The sequence below is a fragment of the Syngnathus leptorhynchus genome, chromosome 16 (genome assembly GCF_054491065.1).
Source record: "Syngnathus leptorhynchus isolate UIUO chromosome 16, UIUO_Slep, whole genome shotgun sequence".
Lineage (NCBI taxonomy): Eukaryota > Metazoa > Chordata > Actinopteri > Syngnathiformes > Syngnathidae > Syngnathus > Syngnathus leptorhynchus.
The window spans coordinates 2,155,512-2,180,048 of NC_141210.1; the positions used below are offsets into that span (position 1 = coordinate 2,155,512).

Consider the following 24,537-nt stretch of genomic DNA (forward strand, 5'->3'; position numbering starts at 1 on the left):
GACTATGCACACTAAAGGATATGGTGATGATGATGCAAAAGTCATTGTTTAGAACTGTCAATCAAAAATGTCCATATAATACCAACATGTGCAAAAAATATTCCTGTTCATGACTCGAGTGATTGAAAAATATCTTCAAGCAAGAAATGCCCACCAGTGTCAAGGGGCGCGCAATATTCATAACGTACAGTGCCATCTTTTGGATGCAACCCGCTAATGCATCCAGTTGCCAGATCTTGAGATTTTTGAGCTAGGTGTGGTTCTTAAAAACAATATAAAAGACATTTTGCCACAGAAACTCGAACAACTCGTGTAGAGAAATAAATGAAATAAAAGAATACATAACATATCATGAACTCCAATGCAAGAGCTTTACCAAAATCTCCACTTTGAGAGATTTACAAAAGAGTTTGGAAATATTGCAATATCCATTTATTGTTCTCATCACACAATTCTTACAAAACAGTTTGCTGCAACAAGATTTGAAGAAAGCCAAAGTGTTGCAAATCTCAGGGACACCGGTGCGTTGTTTTTTTTATTTTTTTTATTTTTTCCTTCACCGAAACTGATATTACTTTCCGGCAAAGTAAACTGCCATGCTGAAGGTCGAACCCGAGCAAAAGCTATACAGATCGGTTCTTTGATTTTTTTTTTCTTTCTTTTTGTGTCGACACATTTAAATTCGAACGTTGACGCACAATGCACTGAAAATATGAAACACACGTCACACTCCGATGAATTATTTGCCATATGTGCTGTTGTTGACCATAAAGTTAGTCAGTAAGGCATTTCTGCTGATGAAAAATCATGATGTTGGGATGTCATGCTGCAAATGTCATGAGTCTGACAAAGAAAGTCTGTACACGTGAATCATATGTGTACGCAGCAACCTCCACGATGGCAGTTTGACTTTGTAGACCTTTCGCACTGCAAAAATGGTCACTTGCCTGCGCATAATGGGCTATATAATCATATTGTCATTGCTCTTAACAGTTTTTTGCTAATTCACATCTTCATCGGGATGAAGTATTGCAATAGCTGGTGCTATTCAATGTTTATTGTCCTACCGTTAATTTTTATTTGACAGGCCACACATGTATTCATTGATAGCTCCAGTCTTAACGCCATCTCAGAAAAAAGAAAAACAGAAAAATTCAATTGCTGTTGATATGCATGTAAAAACATTTTTAACCAAAGTACATCACAGTCATTTAGCTACAATTAATTCTGATAGTTTTCTGCCATGTGGATCATTTAAAAATTTCTACCAGTGATAATGATGACTTTTTGGGGTGTGATGGATTTTTTTTTTTTTCAATCCTTGTCTTATTTTTGTCCAATAAGCAGTTCATTTGAGACCTAATTATTAACCCAAAAGATTTTAAATCAGTGATGTTTTGCTCATATGACTCTCAATACAAAAATGAAATAAATAAACTATGTACAATATTATACAGCTTCCAGGGTAAAAACTGGATTAAACTGGTGAACATATAAATGACTACATGAGAAATCACATACAAATTTAAGTGTGCACTCAAGTGTGTATTCTCCAGCAGAGGGAAACATTAGACAAGTAAATGATAATTAAAAATAATATAGTAGTGGTGCCTTGGAATGGAGGAAGTGTGCAAATCAGAGTCAGCAAAACTGTCGCCATGCACGCCGTGCCGAAAACAACCCCACCATATATCGCATACATGTCCATGAATAATTCAATTAAAAATAAATTCATCAATCATTGATAGTTATGGCAGTGAGTAGATGTATGAAAAATTAAATAAACATAAAATTACAGCAAGGTAATCTCTGATTAGAGCCGATTATTTACCAATTTTATAATTGGTGCTTGTTTAACTATAAAATAATCATTATTGTAAGATGAATAATTTCTGAAGGTTAGAAGACTTGAGTCAAAACTTGAGACGTGTTCAGTTTATGAAGATTATTTGTAATTTAAACTCTCTCAAGGTAAAAGGTAAACAAGAGATGACAATGATATTTCAATTTGTTATTTGACCTCAGCTATTTGACTTGAATGAGAATTGTGACAGCGAGTTAACAAGGCACATAACGTTCTTTAACATTTTGTACTCTGACAAAAGGAAAGAATCTCAAGAAATGAGACTTTCAAATTGTGCTTGCGGTCTGACCTTTGACATTTTACTGATCGAATAGTGTGTGATTTACTGGAGATGACACACAAATAATGATATGGGTGGTTCTCAGGATGTATGGACCAGTACGGTCTTGAAACGCTGTCAGCGTTTATTTGTCCTTTGCCATCCCCATGCAGATTTCACAGTTTACAGGATTGCAAAGATAAAATAACTTTCATGAGATTTGTGCTGCTGTTTGTGTGGTAAAAAAAAAGAACAAACACGATACTGATTGCAATGTGACGACGTTTCTACTTTAATCCTTTGTTTTTTGTGTTGGCCGCAAATGGATCCTTTGATCCGAGTCAACCTCAACGGTATAGCGACGCCAACCATTTTGTGTGTGAGCGTGTTACAAATGACTTCGAGGCACTGCATGCATGAAAGTAATGAGATCGAAAGATAAAGCGATGGAGTTCAGAGAAGCAAAAATCATATCAGGATTTTTCTTTTTTTTCCTTTTTTTTTTTTTTACAGCTAAACCAGCAGCACACATTTTCTTTAGTGGGTTTCTTTGGTCGCAACTTTAAGCTAGTAAACCAAATCAATTCAACTTTATTTTATTGTATTATTTACAGTGAACCTCGTTGTATTGCGGTTTATCGTTTTGTGGGTTTTTACAATATATTTTGGTTTTATATGTATTTTTTACAGTGAACTTCAACTGGATGACCAGCATGTAAGCAAAGACTGCTTGACCGCGATCAAAGTTAAAAACAAGTACTACTTTCATTTTTTTTTTGTGTATATTTAAGCATATTTTAATGAACGTACATGTGTTAAAAGATTGTGGAATGAGGAAATTACTTTTTAGGTTGGTGTGAACGTATCTCCAGTGATAAACGAGGGTTCACTGTAATACAAAGATTTTCATGGAGTGATAGGATGGGGAGGACATGGACATTCTTTGTGGTCTTTCCAAACAAAGCACAATAGTTGAAAAAAGGTGAGCTTCACGTCACGTGATTTTATATCAAAAAGTAGAAAGACGGCAAAAAAGATTGTTGAAAAAGAAAAGTGAATGTTCTGTTCCTTCACTGAGAAAGTTTTTGAAAAAAAGTCAAGCCTATCGGTTCCCTGGGAGTTTGGATGGGGGGGAAGGAGGGGAGGGGGGGGGGGATTCCAGATGTTTAGGATTGTGTATCAGCAGTCTAGACCTGCGTGGAATAGGAGCGGTGCAGCGTCGCATAGCGCCCGGCTGAATGTGCGGCACAGCGAGGAGAGTGCTGTTCCGGCTGGTCTAGACTTCGCTGGAAATGGAGCGAGACAGTATGAGGACATCGGGTTTGGCGGGGAACCGATAGGGCTGATGGTCATGTGATCTCGGTAAAAGGAGATCCCCCGGGAGTCTGCAGGGGAAAGAGAGGAGTGAGAAAGAGGAGAGGGCAGAGGAGGAGGAGAGAGGAAAGCCAAGAGAAGGATCATCAAGAGAGATGCACAGGGATGCAGGGGGGGAGAGAGAGGATGTCTTTGTGGTAATTTGTCATGTAGCTACAAAATAGAAATATGCAAACAAAGGAAAGGGATAGATAGCCAGCTGAAAAGACTTGGTTAGAATGGTGGAACGTAAGTGTTGTAGTGTGGGGGGGAAGAGCAAAGTGCCGGATGCTGGTGGAGAGTGAGGGACAAAAGGAGCAGATTGAGAGGAGAGAGGCAAGGTGGGAGACAGAGGAAAATAGGCAATCAGGTAAGGGTTAGAACACGTGACAGACGGACGGACGGACGGACCACAAAGGAGGCAAGGCATTTGACAAACACACCGGCTAGGTTTAGATCACGGGGAAGAGGTTCTCAAGGCTATTTTTCAAAACTGTCGTGCCATTATGTGCAGCCTGAGAACAAAACAAATAATTCCAAAAAATATATATTTATATATAAAATATATATATATTTAATTTATTTATTTATATATATTATATATATTTTTTATTTATATATATATATAGTATATATACTCGCAACAGACACATTTTTCATTAGGGTGAGAGGAAACAAAGGCACAAAACAATTTGTTCCATTCTCATGTTGAAATGTAACCACAGCACATTTCACGCCAGTAGAACAAATCCCAGCTGTTGTCTTATCAGCTGACTGCACAAGGAGTTAAAGGATTCGCCTCTTGGTTTTGATTTTTTTCATGCATGTGAGTTTGGTTGAAAAATACAAAAGGACAGCAGATTCAGGTAAAAAAACAAAACAAGGACTGTTTATCTGTGTGTGTGTATAAACATGCACCAGCCCTTACCTGAGGGCCACTTAACTTTTCGAGTGGACTTTCCACACATGGCAGCGTCATCATGGGCATCCCCAAAGTTGACTCAGGGCGCTGAGGTACTTGCAAACAAGGCCTGGGCTGCATTTGCTGGAAGTTGTTAATCACACAAGTTACCTGGAAGAAGAGTTTGAGAAACACTTGAGACACCTGACAGAGACACCGAAACCTTTCCCGTCCTCACCAGAAAGACAGCGATAGCTCCTCCAGTGAAGAATCCCGCCAGGACGTCAGCCCAGTGGTTGCGATATTCAGCCACCCTGACCACGCCTACGATCATGGCCAGACACAGCAAGGTGAAGCTGACGGTGGGCTTTGTCAGACGCGTACCTTTGGTCTTGAACACCAGCGTCACATACATCTAAAAAAAAAAAGCAACACAGTAGGGAACAACAATTGCATTTGATAAAGGACCGCAGGATTTCTTCCTCCCAGCTAAAGGTTAACGTGAAATACACATTTGCTTTTCTAGCCAAGATGTATGACGGGCTTAAATCTTCCTGAAAGGGTCAACTGGAAAACATAATCTCTAATCAAGGAGGTGAGATTGATAGCACGGGTCTGACATCTTTTTATAGAAGCGCCAACCTACCACTGTGTACACGGCAGAGTAGACGCCGAGCGCCGCGTCCTTGGATGGGAAAGATTTACGTGCAGATATAACAACCAGAGGGTTGCCGGTGCAGGCTCGGCGCTCTGTGATGTATTGCGTGCTGGACTGGCAACCCAGGATTGTGTAGTTTGGTCGGCATGCTGAGAGGAAGTGAGGAGTTTGGTTTCCTGTCACCAACTGACCGGCATTGGCAAAGATGGTTGTGGTGAATAGGCCAAAGGCATAGACACCTGGATTGAGATAAATAAAGGTAGTGTCCCAGAAATACCAAAAGTCATTTTGAAATTGAAGGTTCCACATCGAAGGAAATGTTTCCCATTTAGATGAATGGGAATTAAATTCATCCGTTGCAGCACCAGAACGAAACTATGTTAAATAAATGCAGAAGCTACATTAGGAAAATAAGTGAGGTCAGTTCCTCTGGATATCACATAAGCAAAATAAATTCATATCATTTTCAAACATCACAATTAAGTAAAATGGATTTTTTTTTTTTTTTAAACTTATTCAGCACACATAGCTGGCAAACTCGAAAATGCTACCACCCAATTCCTTTCATGTTTGGTCTTTGTGCGCTAATTTGTTTTTTTTACATTCTTCTCAATCAGGGAACTAATGATTAAGCAGCGGAATCCAAAAGAGCGTTCACCTAAGAAGCGGATGATGCGTCTCAGCAGGGGGTTGAAGTAGCAGCAATCTGCCGTGACAATGGTCTTCTCCTGGGTTCCTTCTGCCTTGGTGAAGAAAGCACACAGTTCTCCAACGACAATCTGAAGACACACACAAAACCATCACCAATAAAAAATAAAAAAAAAATAAAAAATACAGAGGCCTTGCCATTGCATGCCAAGCTTGTTCTTTCTCCCATTAGTGAAACATAACCCTTGAGGCTGTTACTTGGCAACCATCTAAACAACATCACATGCACTAAATTAAAACTGAAGGGCGAGATTTGATCTGTTGAATCAAGTCAGAGCTATTAAGGGCAATGTCACATTTGGAATATCAACTGAAGGGGGTCATTTAAAGACAGCATAATGTCCACTGGGGTGCTCGCTATGCGCACTGGAATATCTATGCTAATCAAGGTAGTGTGCTATCACTTTTGAACAAACCCTCTTGAGCACGTAGCCTCAGGCAAAGCCATCCAGCAGTGGGTGGCAGGCCTGATAGGAAGCATGGAGTACAATTCGGGCAAGATCTCATGCCTTTCATTCACTGTCTTGACTCATGTTGGCAATATGTAAATGTAGCATGCTAGCATCTGAGCAATTGAGAAGCACTGACTTAGAGTAATAAAGAAAGAAATAAACAAAAAAGGCTAAATGTATGTGTTCAGATGGGTTAGCCCATTTTTTTTTAGAGGGGGGGGTCGGAGGAGTCGCCATTGCCCATTATCTGGTCTAGGGCCGGCCCTGCCACATATAAATAAGTAAACAATGGCATCTCTAGACTGCATTAACTCATTAAAGTCAAGAAAATAAATGGGTAGAAGTGGTGGAGTTGATCTCTATTTTGCACTCAACAATTGCAAGTGCCAAAAAAGAAGGCACAACTTGTTAAAAGTTGCTTCACTTTTGAAATAACATCTACTGATCAGCAAGAGAAAGGCATGAGCACGCTTTCGACTCACACTGTTTGCCACCTAATCCATTGAGTCCATGCAGACCCGGCGCTGGCTCGGTCCACCAAGAAATTGGTACACGGGATGAAGTTGGCTCACTCATATGGATCAAAATGGAATAATGACTGGTGACCAAAATGAGTTCTGAAATTTAAATGAAATGTTGGAATCTGTCCATCTTTTTTATTGCGATGAGTATTAATAGCAAAGGACCAATATTCAGGCATGGAGGAGATACAGCAAAGTATCTTATTTATTTTGATTTTTTTAAAATTCTAATCACACTGAATATTGTCTCATTTTGAAAGATAACCTCAATCCAACCCAGTCACAACAATCTGTGCCATCTCCCACCACGTAGCCCCACAATTGCCATCTGTGCCTTTGACCCGAGATCATTTTTGCACTCTGCTCAACTACGAGGTAGGTCAGTATTTTTTATGGTGTCACATATGGACATTTGAAGATCTATTTTTTCGATATGGCTTAAAAACGATGAGATGGATGTGCTAAGCACTCCTAAATCAGGCTCATATATAAGCATCCATTGCACAGTTTGAAGAAAGTGACAAAAGTTTGAAAATATATCATTGTCTGAAAAGAAAAGCCTGTAGTCAATCATGTCATCTTGTATTATAGGCCATTTTGCTTCACACTTAGCGTCTTGCTTGGAACTAAACTGTTCTTCTCAGAGCGCATGCACTCCCTCTAAATTGCTTTCCATTGTGTAAATTGTCGCTTTTCAAGGCCCACCCAGAGAGGTTTTTTTTTTCTTCCCACTGCGGGCCACGATAACAATGCACTCACTGACTTTGGCTCTTCAATTTTCTTTTTGTAACAACATCACGCGCACACACACACACCTTCTTGTCAGGTTTAAGGGTGTCCCCCCCTCCATGCAGTTCACCAATCTGCTCAAATAGCAGAAATCCTTCATATTTTTTTCACAAATTCATACCCACTTTCTGATTTTTGCTTTTTCTCAAACACCAATAAATAGATAAATAAAACTCTTACCGTGAGGGTGGGAATGGCAGTGACAAGCGAGTAGATGAGGACAGGGGGGATCTTGCTGGTAGTTTCTGGTCCAGGGTAAGGCTTGGAGAAGGTTTTGTCATAACAGAAGAACCCTTGGATGTGCACGGGGAAGGTGTCGGTGAACTCAAAGTAGTAAGCCAGGAGAACCGTCCCAGCCATGATCACCAGCTGGAAATAGAACATTATCCCTCGGTTAGGAAATGAGAGGATGAGAAGAGAGTGAGAAGAGGTGCAGCAGGGGGAGGGAGGAGAGGAAGCTGGCCGGCTCTCGTTGGCGATGAGGAGATGCTTTGGAAAATATCAGACAGAGTGAGATTTCGGGATCCAGATTAGAAGCCGACAAGAAAGAGAGCGAGAGAGGGCACACATGAAAAGATAAGGACATGAAAGTGCTGGAATTTTTCTCTCCCCCTCTTTAGGGTGGAAAAATGGGAACAAAGTGAAACTAAAGTGGAATTAAAGAGCCAGAGAGCAGATAAGCTAACATGCATGATTACTAATATGTAGGCACTGTCACTCCTACTAATATGGAAACAAAATAAAAATGGACGGTTATCACCATGAAAACAAAAACCAAACGATGTTAGTGATTGTTTTTGAATGTAATTTTCAATCAAATGAGCCTAAGTTGCAAATCATGCACATCTTCTACATGCCTCATATTCCCCCCCCCCACAGTCTGTTTTATTTTTTCTGTACCGTCTACTATAGTATAGTCTCAAAATTACAGTAGACGAGTGGGAGATAACAGCAGGGCTATCAAGACACTTTTTTTTTCTTTCAGGTCCAAGGTAGAAAAACAGCAATGGCATAAGAAAGAAACATCAGAGGTCACGGCAGCATTTCAAATAAATACCAGCACTCTCCCGCTTATTTCCAACCTGAAAACACAAACATGGTGTCCAAATGACTTTTTTTCTTGACAGACATGGATTTTTGTTTTCTATGACCTTGATAAATGATAAAAATCTGATTTATGCCTTGAATTAACAGACGTAACATGCTTTCTGGTTTTATTCCTTTTTGTCTCTCCATGGAGGTCAAATAATGTCCTTGCAGGCTGCTGCTGCTAAAGTTGTGTAATCTAAGAGTAGTTTTGTGTTCCATGGATGGAGGATTCAGACCAGAGAGACCAGGAGAAGGAAGGCTTTTACACTCATACACATGCTTTCCATTAAGAGGGCCACTATACAAACACGCAACACTGCACCTGCGTGACAGGGCTTACAAAATAGAGGGAGAAGCTCAAGCAGTAAATCGGAGGGGATCAAGCGGAATTGGATAAAAAAAATAAAAAAAAAAAGACAATAGAAAGGAGGAAGGGGCAAGGAAAATTGACTTTCTTCTAATTTTATGCTTGTTAGAGACTAAAGCTTGACTATTTGTTGCAGCCGCAAGAAATGAAGAACTGTTTGTCTGAGTTTTAAAAAAAACAACATTTGGTTATTGTTTTCATTTTCTTGGCCCGAAGAGAGTAAAAAAAAAATCTAGTGAATAATTTGAAATGATAAAAAATAAAAACAATAATTTGGAGGAGCAATCAAGAAATAACAAACTAGCACTCATAATTACAACCATATTAAAAACTTTCTGTCATTCCACAAAGAGTTTTGATCCATCTACTATTTTATAGTGAGCCACTATCTTTGTATTCCACACTCTGACCTTCTCCAAAAAAAAAAAGAAAAAAAAACCCACTCACCAAAATATCGCCAGCACACCAAACCTACCCACACATCATGCTCCCACTTTGATATTCCAAAACCTCTTCTATTCTTTTGTGTCTCTTCCCACGATTTAATCAAAGCGCAGTTATGTCACAACACATCTTCTGAAAGAAATATTCCTGTCATCGAGATATAGGTTACCTTGCGTGAGGAAAATACTGACAGGCGGTCAGTGCTAATTAGAGCTTCTCAGCGGGAGCCGGACAAGCTCGTCAGCTTGCACTGAAGGCCAATTTGTCACTTCAAATATATGAAAGACTCCCTGCTGACAGATGTTGAATAAACTGGGGAAATAAGTGAAGTGATAACTATGGCAAAGTCACCCAGGTATTTTTAGGAGCCATATTTGTGTGAGGTCGCCATCGTACAAAATGAGTTCCATCCATATAAGCTGTTTCTTTATTTCTAAGATTTAAAAGGAAATGCTGCATTTAATCTCTTTGTATGCCATGAGAAAGAAATTGAATTTGATGATTCAGTTGAATATTTATCAATCTTCTAATACCCATAGGTGGCAGCAAAATGAACTTATGCCTGTCTACCAAAATAAGGCCCAATGAATTTATCGGAGCAGTTGAAAATATGAACCTGCACTGGAAAGAGTGTAGCATTTGTGAACGCTGAAGGGAACTCCGACGGGAACGGCAGAAAGGAGATAATCGCTTTAATCATCCTACGAGCCAGCCTACTTTCCCCATTTCAAAAGCACCTCTCCTTTCTCTCTCGTGTCATCTTCTGCCAGACATCATGCACACTAGCTTACAATTATCTTTTAATGGATAATGCAGCACAGTATCGCACCTCTCCTGCTGAGAAAATTGTGTTTTATAGGCCAGAGTAATTAAAGCATTGCAATAGATCTATTTGTGAGAAAAAAAAATATTTGATTGCTGTGTGGTCATTAAAATGCATTGTATTGGAGTGAAGTGCAATGCTTTAAATTCATAATATTAATTTATAATATATTTTATTAATATATAATTTAGATTTCCTGGATTTTTTTGTCAAAGTCTCACAGAAGCCCATCATGCAATGTGAGATGTTATATCAGAAGACCTCAGTTGAGACGATATCAAAAGATGAACTGGTTTGCTTTTTCTTTTTCGGCTTGATTTTGACATCCAGAGAAGAATATAAGATTATATGGATTATATAAAAAAAAAAATTCTACAAAATAACAAAGGTGGTTGATTTAAAAATTTTATATTACAAGACATATGAATGTGTTTGATTGTGTTGTTTTTGTTGGCAAAATGGGGTGACGTCCTCTGGCAGGAGGAAAGCATTATTTATAAGCATCTATTTATAGTGAGAAAGTCAAAGATGGCAACTTTGCATCATGTTCATGTTTTACGGTGCATGACACTGGCCCTTTAAAAATAATATTCTTGTATACTCAAAATGCATCATGGCGCTATGACTTTTTATATATTTAGTTTCACATTATAGAAAACTGCATTTGTTTGACTTGAACGCATCAGGCGTCTGTCATATAGCAGCAGTGCCCTCTAGTGGTAGAATTACACTCATGTTTTCACATTCATTTGCCTTCCTCCAAATTTCAATTTGCTTACGTCACATTTGGGTTTATGCAATACAGTCAAATATTGTTTGTGGTATCTGAGCTTGATTAGTTTCTTTTTTTTACTCTCCCTTTATTGCAGAATGGACAAGCCCATTAAAAACATGAAAACGTTTTTGGGGGATAGAAAATACTTTTTATTGGATTAGTAGCTGATTTAGCCTTTGAACGCATTTATTGGACTTTTAGCCCACCATTAATATACAAACTAATAAAGCTGTAAAAGAGTGACGGTGCTTATTTACAAACTGATCGGCTACAGAACATTAATATTCATTGGGAGACGTAAGTACTCCTACTTTAATCATTTAAAGTTTAGCTTAAAAGAATTCCCATGTGCCGTAATAAAAGTTCTCAGACATTCTTCTGTTGGAATACATACAGTATGGTATGGATGAGACTTAGCAGCGTATTTTGTATCCACTCTGGTTGATATTTTGGACTACTTTGGCATGGTTTTTTTTGGGGGGGGGGCATTAGTCATCATGAGGATGCAGACTTTGTTACCATGACAACTGAGAGGAGAGTGAGGGCATGTTGGGCATGTTATCAATTTAGTGACTGATTATATTGAATGAGTTTTCCAACTTGTGGGTATTTAAAAAAATATATTAAATAATAATAAATAAATAAACATCAAGTACACATAAAGGTTTTGGAATGTGTTTGTATGACTTCCAAGGCACATTTTCCTGAAAAATCCCAATTATAGTCATTTTCACTGGTCTACGGCTGAATATTTGTGCTGCTGTCCATTGTTTTTCTTTAAGCCTCCCAAATCTCCCGTGATGACACACAAGCAAAGAATCAGAGAGTCCAAAGGCAAAATTGAGAAGACAAGCAGAAAAAGATGGCTGAGTAGGTAACACTGATGCGAAAGGTTGTGACTTGCCATTTAAGGTCACACAGGATTCACGAAAAAACAACTGAGTCAAACTGATCTGTTTCTATGGTAACCACTGATGGTTACTGAAGGTGTGGGTGCAAAAAAAAAAAGAAAAAAAACCCCACAGGTCATTTTGGCTTGCTTTGGATTCTTGTCCCTGTCATCTATCTCTCCAAAGTAACACGAGGGGTGGACTCTTTATTTCTATTCTATTTATAACACGCCGAGGTGTAAGCGTTAATTTCTTCTGCGATGTCTCCACCTCAGTCTTTAATATACTCTACGCTAACACAGACACATATAGGCAAGGGAAGTGACTCCGTGGGACCTGAGGAGATTATGAGTGGGAGAGGAGGCACATGGCAGAGTGCTGTCTAATAGAGAGCCCGGCCGGGGGGAGCAGTGTTCCCTGTGCTACATCACTGCTGCTCTTTGAGAGTGGATGGAGGTTGGCAGGTAAAGGTAAAGGCCACTTCCATTCAGTGGCCAAGTCTTAAAAATGAGCCAAGGTTATAAAAATAGAAATATATTACAGGGAAAAAAAAAATACAAATATGTATAATTGTTGATTCTTGAGATATACTGTATAGTGACTCTGGTCTTAATACAAAAGTAAATATGAGGGCACCAGCTAGCGGGACAATTCATGTAATATTTTTAGCTGTAAATATTGATTTTATTATGTTATTTTCATTCTAATGGTATACTATTGTTATTATTTCATTTTTGCAGCGCTAAGACATTTGTATAAAACAGAACAGCCGCTGGAAATCATTTCTGTCTTGCACTGCAACATCTAACAACCACCTCCATCAATCATATATTCCACAAATATGCTGGGGGGGGAAAAAAAAAAAAAAAACTCAACATGCTCCAAAACAACTGCAGACACTTAAGAACACCTCAGCAACCCCCTGGTATCGCAACAAGGCGAGATGTGGAGTTGACAGACAAAATGTTGGCTCAGCTGTCCCAAAGTCCATCTTGAAATATTGATGAGAGACACAATCAATTCTTCAAGCCGTTTGCTTAACATACCGACAGACCAGTTCAGATAGAATAGCAAAATTCTGTATTTTGAATAAATAAACATGTAGTGCATATTTAACACTTTCCTACCTCAACAAACAGGAAACAGGGGACAATGGAGCTGCTGCTCTTCACTCCAGGCTTCTCCTCCAATGCCATGCCTCTGTGTGTTTGTTTAAGTCTTCCTCGTCTCAGCTCTCAACCTTCTGGTCTGGAAGTAAAGAACATTAAGTTAGTCTAACATGACTCAATGATTCATGAGTATTTTTTTTTTTTTTTTTAGTAGTCCTCGGAACAATACGATGTGCAAACTAAGACTGCTTTTAGAGAGATCATTTGAAAGCGGCGGGCGGCTACGTGTGTACATTTCCTCCTACTCTTGCTGTGTGGGAGGCGACACAACGACAAAGAACATGGATGTGTTGGTGGCAGCAATTGTGGTTTGGGAAAGACTGCTTGGGAGGCCACAGATGAGTAGGAGAAGCTTTGATCTTCTAAAATGAAAATGTACTGAGTCGTGGGATGCCTAGCCAGGGGATTCGCTTTATAGATTCCCAGCTGGTGCCCCGGTGGACTTCTGGGATGTCCTACACATCATGTGGTCGTTTGGTTTTACCTTTCAAATGCTTCGATCGATTCGTGAATGCTTCCCAGCTAAATGACCACAGCAGATTTTGTTTTGAATAAAACTCGGTGGATTTATTGATAGTCACGGCATAAGAGTAAATTCCAAATTTGAGGTCTATCAGAGCGGGGCTTGGAGAGTTACGGCCCAATGAATTTGGACATTTTCAGTATTTTGCATCCATGCTTAGAAAATTGTGTTTTGAGCAAGAGCAAAGCAAACCACAGAGGGCATGGGCATGAGTGTCCCATGCTGCTCCAAGGACTCCAGTCAAAGCATAGCGATGAGGGCAGCCATATGCCCTCTCTTCTGGCTCTGCAGTCCCATCATCATGCCCCAGGACACATAGAGTACCAACATTTGAGCAAAATCCTGCCATGACACACATTTGGAGTTGTTTCTATTCCAACCTCGCCATATATTTCATATGTCATTTTAAGCATGAATCCTCAATGGAGCAACAATAACATGAGTGAGGGAGGGTGCAGTGATGCAGCATTAAAGTGCCAACTGTCTGTCATTCTTCCGTTTGAGCGCACTTCATAGCAAGCGATGCTACAACCTCAATATTCAAGAGCGAGAGAGGAGCATGTTGTCCCCTTTACCTTCAGACTACATCTTTACATTATAGTGTGTTTATATTAAATGTTAAACACTGTCACAGTATCAAAAGTACTTTTGGTATGACTCAGAGAAGTGTAATAATATGATTTAACACTATTTTGGATATAACTGCACTGCATCATGTTTGTAATATTTGGGATGGACCATCACACAGCTTTTCTGCTGAATCTCATCTTGTACAAGTGCTGAAAATATTGTTGTTTAGGTACGCACATGCCACACACAAGAAGGATAAGCAAAAGCATTTTAAGTCAGCAAGGAAATCCTCTAACTACACCGTAATGATACTCAGGGACAAGTATAATAGGATTAAGACTGTGCTGTACAATTGGGCATTGTTTGGGGAGTAGCACTGCAAAATGCTGGATAGCACAGAGACACTCCTCCCATCATATCATACACACACTCAAGAATCAGAGGAAGAACCCCCCCAGCAATAAACAAATCCTCTAGTTACTCACTAGAAGTGCTGAATATGCAAACGAGTGTCTTCTCAAGCATATGCAGGTTCTGCCTCTCCAGCACCAGAGGCATCATGGCTCTTAAGAGGAAATCCTGCCATCCATCCATGCCCCCCCCCCCTCCTCCACCCTCCTCCTCCTCGCCGACTTACCTCTGGTGCCTCGTTGCTGGGCTGCCGGTTGCCGTGGCGCCAGAGATTCCTATACGGTGATCATATCTGATCGAATGTCAAAGTGCTGTGAGAAATTTCTCGCCGCGTCCTCAAGCTTCTTGCCCTTTTCCTAGTCCGGCGCTCTTCAAACAAGCAAATGAAGAGAAGGAGGCGTGCAGCAGGCGTGCAGCAGCCTCCCAAACCTTGCACGATTGCACTCACACAGTCCACGGACTCGCCATCCTTTTAATAAGCTTGACCCCAAAACCGCCGATGACTAATGACTAAAGTGGCGGAAAGACCCTCCTGTGCAATATTTGGGCTGATGTTGCTACAGAGCACGGAGAGATGGAGAGAGGAGGAAAGCATGTCTGTGAAGGAGTAAGATGCATGTGAGTGAAACTGAGAGAGAGAGCGAGAGAGAGAGAGGGAGGGAATGCATTATATGTGTCAGCTCATTTGTATTCATTGCTTGTGTTCCCTCTCTACTCCTCTCGTCTTCCACTGTCCAGCTCTCCGCCCTCTCTCCCTCCCTCCATCCTTCCTCCCTCTACCTTTTCTGTCCTCCTCCCATCGCTCTTACTTTCCTTCCTCCGCCTCTTAGTGAATGTCGTGAGAAACCAAGAGGACGTGAACCTGCCCTAAAACATTTGTGCAAAGTAGGAGGGGATGGTGCACATTAGAGAGGAGGTGGAGATCTTAAAAAAAATAGATTTTTTTTTTTTTAGGGGGATGTGTCTCTAGTGAGCTCATGCCGGATGTGGGTTAATAATACGTGGCTATCGATCCGCCCCTTCTCGTTAGAACGGCTAAGAAGGGGAAAGCACATCAAAAAGATTGGTTCTAATAAATAATGAATAGCCTAATGTGAATATGACAGTCACAATCTGAGAATATGTAAACTCATGCATCATATGCACCATTTGTGGGAGTTGAAGCCAATCTAGAAAAACAAAAAAAATACTAGGTCACATGGGATCCCAGGTTGCCGGGAAACTTTGATGGGTTACTTGCCATCTTTCACAGCCACATTAGCTGCAGTCCAGGTGAAGTCGCCATCAGCGACACTCTAGGGTACACTAAATGAATCACGAGGTTAACCTCAAGTGTGTCTACTCTCCTCCATGTTGCTTGCCATCATAAATATTACATGAACTCAGAGATAATAATAGCCACTATCCACACAACATTATATTTGATGAAACATTAAGGGAGAGCAGTAAACACCAATTTATAATTTAAGAAAGGACATTTTATACTTGTAAGGCAACATTTGTTTACCATCCACAACACTATTATGCTGACTTGCCGCGTTCCTAAGTGTCCTAATGAACTTCATAAAATAAACAATGGAAGCCATTATGTGTTGCATTATTAGTCAAGTGTGTATATGGAAACAATAGCATTGATTGTGTGGAATATAAGATTGTCTGAATGTTTAGTGATGACTCAACAAAATAAACAATCTTAGCTGCTTGCATTGAAAGTTAGTCAAATGCAGTACAACATTCAATACCAGTGTCCTGTAAGAATTGGAATTAAAAAAAAAATAAAAAAAAGACAGATTATAATTAGGAATCGAAACAAGCACATTTCGTAGTTATTATTGATTTACTGGTTTTGGCCATTACAGTTAAATGACTTCCCATCCTCCACTACTGAGTGGGCAATGTTGGCTGGCTAATATTGTCATGAAGGTAGATGAGATATATGACTGCAGCATCGTGGAAATGAAAAAAAATCGGCCTGATGTGTAGTTTACTGCATTAAGGATGGCTATCCCATGGGTCCCCTCTTCTTCAGATCATTTATTCTGCTGCATTTCTCTGTCCATCCCCCCCCACACACTTAGATCCTTACATTATTCTTATAGGATGGCAATGGATGTGATGTGAAAGCCAGAGACGGGAATATATATCGTTGAAATTGAGGTTTTGAATGCAGTAAAGAAAGAAACCGACTGGAATTAATTTGCTCATTTGTGCACAACCACGAATCCTATAACAGTCCGTTAAATGCAATGTATGCACAAATCCAAGTATTCACGGCAAAATTACCACCACTGAACATGTCGCGTTTAAATTATTCACATCATCGATTTAGTGTCAGCGCAACATTAGATGGGTACTCGTGCAAGATTTGGGTCAACTTGATAAATCTACAACAAATTTACACTTGGGCATTCACCATTTTAACCACAATTTAAATGTGGAAATCCACAAAGTCAGCAAACTTAAAACTACACAAAAACATTCCTTAGGGGAGAGAACTGTGTCATACGAGCAATCCCAAGAGACCACATCAGCGCCCAATTGCAATTTGAAGCCCCCCCACCAGCACGTACACACACACACACACACACCACCTCCACTTCAATCGTTCCTGCCCAGGATCATTATGCTGAAGGTTCCAGCTGTGGTCTGCAACACCATTTCATTAATCAGCTCCCCAACAAAAGAAAGACATTCCTACACAATCCTTTGTCTGTTTTTCGGACCCATCCCATTCAACCTTGAGCCTATTATAAATCATGTGCATAGATTTCTTATCATAAATTATTTCTATTTTATTTATTTGCCACGTGTTAACAAAAAAAGGTTGGTTTTCTTGTTAGTGAGCGGTCGGCGACTTGTTTTTCAATCTAGATTTGCGCAGATTTGACTATTTATTATCGGTTGTTATTGATTGATGCTTTATAGCGGGTCTATTTATTTGTATTTATATTGTACTGTTTGTCTGTGTAAATTACTGTAAATTTAACAAAAGACTTTATGACCTTTTAACCTTTTAAACCTAGACAAAATGCATTTCCAATCTGGTTTCCCGCATTTTTTTTTTTTTAATGTGTGCATGCAGTGATGAAATGTCCCCAAGACAGATGTGGGTGAGCTAGTCCAAATGTCAAAATGGGGGGGAAAAAAAGGGGTGCGGAGCAGGTGCGCTTCTCTTTCACTGTGATTGGAAAATGAATTCCATCTCATGTGATTTCTTTTCCTGAGCCACAGTTTGCAAATATCACTTTGCCATTTACACGGGATCCAGTGAAGTTTCTCATCGCTCGCTCGTGTCGGCCTGCAATAAAGCCTTCAGGCAGAGGGAAATGATGCATGTTATTGTGAACACACCAGATGGGGTCCTGAAGCAGAGAACATGAGTGCCGAGCACCACTCACTTGATAATGAAATGTTAATAGATTCAACTTCATAGGAACGCTTGGGCATGTGACAGTGAGGCTCAATTTGATGGATGATCGTGATGAGTAACAAACCTGCATGAAAAAAAAAATGGTTAAATTAGATTAGAAATAATTGCTAACTATATCTCTATTTTAAAAAAAAATGAAGTTGATGCAAAATTTGTCTTTGCGGGCCACTTAAAATGATTTGGTGGGCCGAATATGGCCCCTGGGCCTTGGGTTTGACATCCATACTTAATAAGAGCACAGGTATCCTGTTTAGAGCGATGATTAGGTTTGAAAAGGCCTCATGTTTTCATGTCGATAATTTGTTGACCTCTGTTTGATCCAAACGTTGTGGACACCATTGTCCCTGTTAAAGTTCAAGTGGTTAAAAATAGGCCGAAGACGGCAAAGACTAATGATGACTCAATCCGGCCAGAGAAAAGTAAACCCCAGAGGGCCGAACGGAAATGGCGCGAGTAAATTTTTCGGGTCATTACGAGATTCACAAAGAATAGCTAAATGTGTTGGGAGGGGTATTTTTCGAAGAAAGAGGCTGTGACAAAGATCCAAGCTATTTGATTTGATTTTCCTCTGCATAATGTATGAAGCTACAAAGTACAGATTCATTACTCCGTCGGAGCGTTTATGAGAGCGAGTCTCGCAACAATATGGCCAATGGGAGGGGGGGGCTCATAAATCCACATTTATGGATACATTGTCCACTCGCTCCATTATTAAATATGCAATCACTGTGATAAAGCTACAGCACCTGGAGAGAAGCCATATAGGAGTCTTACTATAAATAATCCAAATATTAAAAGAGGAGCTTGAAAGAGTTAAAGACTTAGCGAGTCACGGCCTCCTTCTAATTAACAAGTGTTTGACAGAGCTGCTGTGACAAACGAGGCGAGGAAGCACAAAGCAGCCATCTGCATTTGATGCTGATTTGACTCAATGATAAAGTTACACTGACATCGGGCAACATTCAGGCTTTGGCACAAACACGCACAAACTGTGCCTTACAATCTGTGTGCTGCAGGATGAAGAAGAAAAAAAAAAAACATCAACTTGATCTTCCAGTAATAATGTAACGTGGGCATCCCCATAATGTAAAGTAAATCCTAATGAAATTCAATTTAGTGGAATTACTTCAAGTGCTCTTTTTCACAGCAGGCCATTTATCTAGAACCGTGTCTCTAATGATGTTTTTTTTTTTTTTTAACGTCTTTCATTTAAGCCTGCTTCTACAGGCATTATAGGAATAGGGATGTGCAAAAAGAACATCAACATTTCTCATCTCATTAAGCCCCAGGCGGCATACTGTATCATAATCGCATTCACTCTGGGCTAGTATATAAGTGTGTGTGCGTGTGCATGTTAGTATGTGTGGCAGTGGCTGCAATGGGAAGATAGCAGTTCCCTTCTGGGTTGTCAGTGACCTTCTTAATAAGTGTATTCATCATTTTCAAACAGTAAAGGATCCATCCCAGCGGTACATCACAAGCATTTCCAATGTCGTCCTTCATGTAAATTTCTTTTATGCGATTCATTCTTGTTTAACGTCTTGTCTCTTTTTTTTTTTTTTTTTTACATTGAAATGAACCAATGAAGTAGAAATCCTTTTCATGCTTGGCTATTCATACCTGGCAACTCCACGTCTACAGCCTGAAAACATCTGACAAAGTTCGGGGTCACTACTGTGAAAACAGGTGCAGCTAAAGTGGGCCGATATTTTATTGCCTGGATGACGGCATGAAGGAGGTTCAGGGTGCAAGTTAGACATGTGAGGAATGTGCTGTGTATCTATCTACAGCTTCACACCAGAAACCCCAAAACAAAATGCTACGATTCAAATAAGCTTTCAAATAAGATAATATAAGAAGAAAATAATAAAAAATAAGAAGAAGAAATAAAATGAGGTTGTTTCTTTTTTTTTATTTTATTTATATTTATTTTATTTATTATTCTCTATTTTGGTGGGTTATTTTTTTTTATTCTTTATCACAAGCTAGTGAAGCAGTGTAGCAAAATCCAAAACTTCAAAAGACATACCATTTAAAAACTAAAATATTGTCAGCTCACTGATGGCCTAAATAATTAATGTGACTCATTAATTTGGTAACATTTAACAAATGTATTTGATGCTGATCTAAATAATGTACTCAAAAGCATAATCACTAGCCAAGTCAAAGACATGTGACATGTGCTGAGCTATAAATTTCCTAAATCAATTCATAGCGGCAAAACAACCAGGAGCCACAAGATGCGTCTGTTTGTTCTTCTGCTGCCTGCCAACAAACTAACAATAGAATGCCCCTGCAGTATCACTCTGTAAACAAATGGCTGAGTAGTAGTAGCAAAAGTTTCAGCATATTTAGCGCCGAGCTTCTCCGACAGTCAAGCACACTGAAATATTACCAAACCAAAACATTCTTTTCAACTTTAACAGTTTTTAGCGTGAAATCCATCCATTCTCACAAAGCTCCCGTTGGTTCCTTCTTTGAAGCCCTTTTGACAATCGACTTGAGTGTGCCTCACCCAATGTCAAATTTCACCTCATGTCAAAAGAAGTGGAGCGTACAAACATTTTGGGATGTCACTTCAATAGACTGGACTCATTTGATCCGTGGTGCCTCAAGTGAATATGCCAAGATGAAGTTCATATTCTGTTTAATAATCAGTGCTCTGTCAAAGGTTTTCAGGGTCTGTTTGGGACCCTGCTTGACTTCTTTATGTAAAACTAACCATGGTAAAAGTCCAAACAGCAGTGAGTCACTTTGGGGGGGGGGATGCAGCATGTTTACAGTTTATCTTATCAGTGCAGAAAGAGTGTCAGCATGCATGCTATGTCATTGAACTATTTCCATCGGCATCCCTGCACTGTGCCAGCTATATCTGCCCGTTTTAATCCGTCAGTTTGCGTCTCGTAAAAATATCCCCCAACCCCCTTCGGCTTCACCTCGTGCAAAGGAAGTCGTCAAGGGGCGGTCCCGTAGTAAGACTCAACGGTCTCATAGATACATTCAACTTGTGGGATCTTACATATTTTTCTTCGGAGTAGGCACTTAGAAGATTTTTTTTTTTTTATTGATGGGTAAGTCATTATAAGTTTGCATAAAAAGTACGTACAGTTTTGTTTGAGTCATTCTTAGTGTGTGTAATATATTAAAGTAAGGTTTGCAAGTACATGTAACTGTCATTGCTTCTTGTTGGAGCTGTGCAGTTCATCCCAAAAAGTAATTTAGGACTTTTAGAATTCTAACTGCAAAGTTATCTCAGTGACACTCCTCAGCAGATATTTTGTGGAATATAATATTATGGTCACTCAAGTCATTTTATTTTATTTTATAATGGGTCAATTGGTAAGATTTTGGAATACCTGTCATTTGTATTTTGAATATACAGTCAATACACTGAATTAATGCTGTAGACATATTGATGTGGTATTGGATTTCAAGTTTGTTATTCCTCATCTTCACATGATTCCAGATAAAGTTGCATCCCACCCTCCACATGCCATGTCATATCTGAAGACTTTCCCCAAGCCTGCCTGCCTGCCTGTTAGTCAACACCTTACTCAAGTGTCCAGGGTGGAGCTTTTGGAAGTCCATTAAGACCCCTGTTTAGTCCCAAGTTATATTTAGTTGATGGCATGTCGCACTAATGTGCTATATCTGCACATAGCTGACGGCTTAGATGTATTTACAGTATTTGTTGATTTTTAAACTTGAAACACTCTTTGTTTTTGTACGGGCAAAAACAAAAATGCATTGTTATGTCCTATACGATCCAAGTCAGTCCTTCGTGACTCTTCATAAATAGCCCTCCTACTATAATAGTTTCCTATAACTTTCCCTGAAGAATGGAAATTTAAATGAAGGTGACAGAATGGAGTCACAGCTAAGAAGCAGTTGGACTTCAATTGGGGTGGGATCACTTCTATATTCTCCCTCTGCGTGGCAGTAGGCCATTTAAGAATTTCATTAGTGGATTTGCTGAGAGCCCCAAATCCCAGAATGGAACCAATTCTATGACACAAAATTTCATACTTCATTTTAATGATGAGATTATGAATTATGTATTGGCAAAAAATATGGGGGTCTATAATAAAGGGGGGGAAAAAAATCACACTTTTAATGGGTCTAAATGATAACAAAGAATGTCTTCTTGGTTTCAGTAGACAAAGAAGTTGGCAATCATACCTACACATGGCACAAAGGACATTTCAAGAAAGTGGGGAGGCTGGCCGCTCAGGTAAGACTATTGATTGATTGATTGATTGATTTAAAATTATTCTTACGAACCATGCACAGCATTTTAATTGAATAACATATACAGCTGGAAATGAAGATGACTTGATCCATCCTCAATTGTAGCAAAATAGAAAAAATATATGTTATTATAAAAAAAAAACATGTTTCCTATATTTAATGCTTTTAAAGGGAAGCCTTCAGGGTACGACTTAATGAGAATGAAGGAAATGGTCGGACCAATGGCGCTGTTGTATTTGGCCTACTTTTAGCTGCTTTATTCATTGTTTTGGTGTTCTGATGTGGTGCTTTAAAGAATAAACAACTACTTTTTGCATAGTGTTCCACACTGTACTGAATATTGTTACAGCCACCATTACACAAAAGCTCTGTGAACTAGGACACCTTAACTTTCTAATCACACTCAACCCAAAGAAGCATACAAATTAGTAATATTTTTTTTCTTCTACTTATTCTACCACTTTTGATGATACAATTGCACAATACAATCGTTCTTTTTTGTACTGCAGTTTTGGGAATGCTAACAGTCCAAGTGGAACGGGACCCCAAGACAGGAGCCACAGTTGTTAAATCTGTGTCCCCCATGTCCACATCAGCCAGTGGTCCACTAGCCACCGCCGTCTTTGACGACGGCCGAAAAAGCATCCATGCTGTCGGTGGGTCAGGTTGTAATCCCTCAAGCGAAGAGCTCGGCCAGATTTTGAGTATTGTCGACGGTGTTGGGATGCAAGTGATGCTAGATGAAATCACTGTCACCCCAAATGAAGCACAGCCTGTGATGTTTAATGCAGAAGCCAACGGAATTCCAGTCAAACAAATGCAGGTGCCTGTCAATCAAGACTCAAAAGAAAACCGCGTGAACTTCCACAGTCCTCCAAGCCCTGAAGATAAAATGACAACAGATGTCAGCGGTGAAAGTATGACATTTGAGGAAAACCCAAACCTGATGGTGGTTACAGACGCAACGGGAAAGGAGGTAACCATGGAGGATTGCGACTTGGAGGAAAGCCCAGTCACCCTTATGTTCTTGGGCTACACCGATTCAACCACAATCCAAGAAAAGCCGGACATGCTCATAGCTGAGAGAGTGATCATCGCAGAGGACGGAGAAGAACACAGTGTTGCCGATAAAGAGACGGGAAAAGAAAATGAAATGTATCAAGACATTCCCCTGAAGGAAAAAGATCAAAGGTCTCAAGTACAGGAAGATAATGCTAATAAGGAATCATCTTCACCCAGCGTCCAAGGGCGAAAAGGCCCTTCGAAGCACAAGAGCTGTCAGTGTTGCTCTGTCATGTAAGACGTGAGCTCATTTGATCACACGTGTATTTTTTTTTTTTTCCTGTTATCTCAATTGACATTCAATGGACTTTTCTGCCCATCTGTTCCCTCCATCTGACTCTGAGCATTCTAACGCCGCAAGCCGACAGTAACGGAGTTCTCTTTAAAAAGCATATTTCGCCCCCTAGAGGAGAAAGGCAGACAAATCTACATAGGTTGCAAAGTCATCAGTTGTTCGTAATCAAAGAAATGTTTTCCATTGTGGATGGAGGAAAAAAAGAAACACACGGATCTGACAGTTATTTGTAGTGCAAATATATTAGTTATGGCAATTACGATTATTTCTTGTTCAGGTTTTCTTTATTGTACCCATTTGTGTATATTTGTAAATACCTATGGTAGATAATATACATAAATCTGTCCTGCCTCTTGGAGAGAGATTGTTTATCGGCATCGTGCGTGACTCACTTGATTAGAACATGCTAAGAAGATCCCCTGCATTATCATCTGGATCATTCACATTTCCCTTGAGGTTGGTGCTAGATGACAGCAGTGCCACTGGAAGGTGAGTTTTCCTTCAATGCAAAATAACCGATTCTTACTTTTGTATACATTTAGAATGACGGGCAACCTGACGATTGTAGTGCTATCAAAATTTTAAAAAAAAATTCATAATATGTGCCGAAGGTCAGATCACAGGATGTTGACACAGCATGTTTAAAATGAAGTCTTGAGAAAAATCTATAATTTAATCAAATAACATCCACCGTACAAAAGAGGAATATGAGATACACAGGTTAAGCTCATTTAATGTTCCGTTGCTGGAGTTGTTGCTGCTGATAATCCTCGACTACATCGTAAATATAAAGCTTCTCAATGCAGGTGTAAATATAGCCTCAGATTAAAAGAAAACAAAAAAGAGAATTTTTTTAAATATGTGTGCAAACACTGAAACAGAAATGCTAATTATTATTAAGGTGCTAAATTTTTTTAATTGTACTTTTTCCACACA

General features: G+C 39.5%; 2 protein-coding genes across 9 annotated transcripts in view; one reads left to right on the top strand and one right to left on the bottom strand.

The window, feature by feature from the left end:
* Nucleotides 1-417: 417 nt before the first annotated feature.
* plppr2a (phospholipid phosphatase related 2a) overlaps nt 418-24,537 on the bottom strand; it is a 52,785-nt gene continuing 28,665 nt past the window's right edge. Inside the window, exons 3-9 of one of the 6 annotated variants that reach the window (XM_085934689.1) lie at nt 13,021-13,136; nt 7,686-7,874; nt 5,694-5,814; nt 5,024-5,274; nt 4,616-4,792; nt 4,421-4,548; nt 418-3,508 (exon numbers count right to left, since the gene is read on the bottom strand). In XM_085934689.1, coding sequence (XP_085790815.1) covers nt 3,400-3,508; nt 4,421-4,548; nt 4,616-4,792; nt 5,024-5,274; nt 5,694-5,814; nt 7,686-7,874; nt 13,021-13,089 — 1,044 coding nt within the window. In that variant the 5' untranslated portion in view covers nt 13,090-13,136 and the 3' untranslated portion in view covers nt 418-3,399. Of the gene's footprint in view, nt 3,509-3,536; nt 3,768-4,256; nt 4,278-4,404; nt 4,549-4,615; nt 4,793-5,023; nt 5,275-5,693; nt 5,815-7,685; nt 7,875-13,020; nt 13,142-24,537 lie in introns of those variants that run through there. The other 5 variants (XM_085934688.1, XM_085934691.1, XM_085934690.1 and 2 more) reach the window with 5 other exon arrangements.
* On the top strand, nt 5,991-23,951 carry LOC147043980 (uncharacterized). 3 transcript variants are annotated; one of them, XM_085934696.1, is made up of 4 exons: nt 5,991-6,132; nt 6,977-7,091; nt 22,154-22,227; nt 22,754-23,951. In XM_085934696.1, the coding sequence occupies exons 3-4, from the start codon at nt 22,182-22,184 to the stop codon at nt 23,542-23,544; spliced, it is 837 nt and encodes a 278-aa protein (XP_085790822.1). In that variant the 5' UTR covers nt 5,991-6,132; nt 6,977-7,091; nt 22,154-22,181; the 3' UTR covers nt 23,545-23,951. The 3 variants fall into 3 exon arrangements, with proteins under 3 accessions (XP_085790822.1, XP_085790824.1, XP_085790823.1); XM_085934698.1 differs by lacking the exons at nt 5,991-6,132; nt 6,977-7,091 and adding an exon at nt 20,961-21,067; XM_085934697.1 differs by lacking the exons at nt 5,991-6,132; nt 6,977-7,091 and adding an exon at nt 20,996-21,067 and having other exon boundaries at nt 22,151-22,227.

Coding starts and splice junctions, on each gene's coding strand:
- LOC147043980 (XM_085934696.1), top strand. CDS start 22,182: ATGGCACAAAGGACATTTCAAGAAAGTGGGGAGGCTGGCCGCTCAG. Junction 22,228..22,753: donor TGGGGAGGCTGGCCGCTCAG/GTAAGACTATTG, acceptor TTTGTACTGCAG/TTTTGGGAATGCTAACAGTC.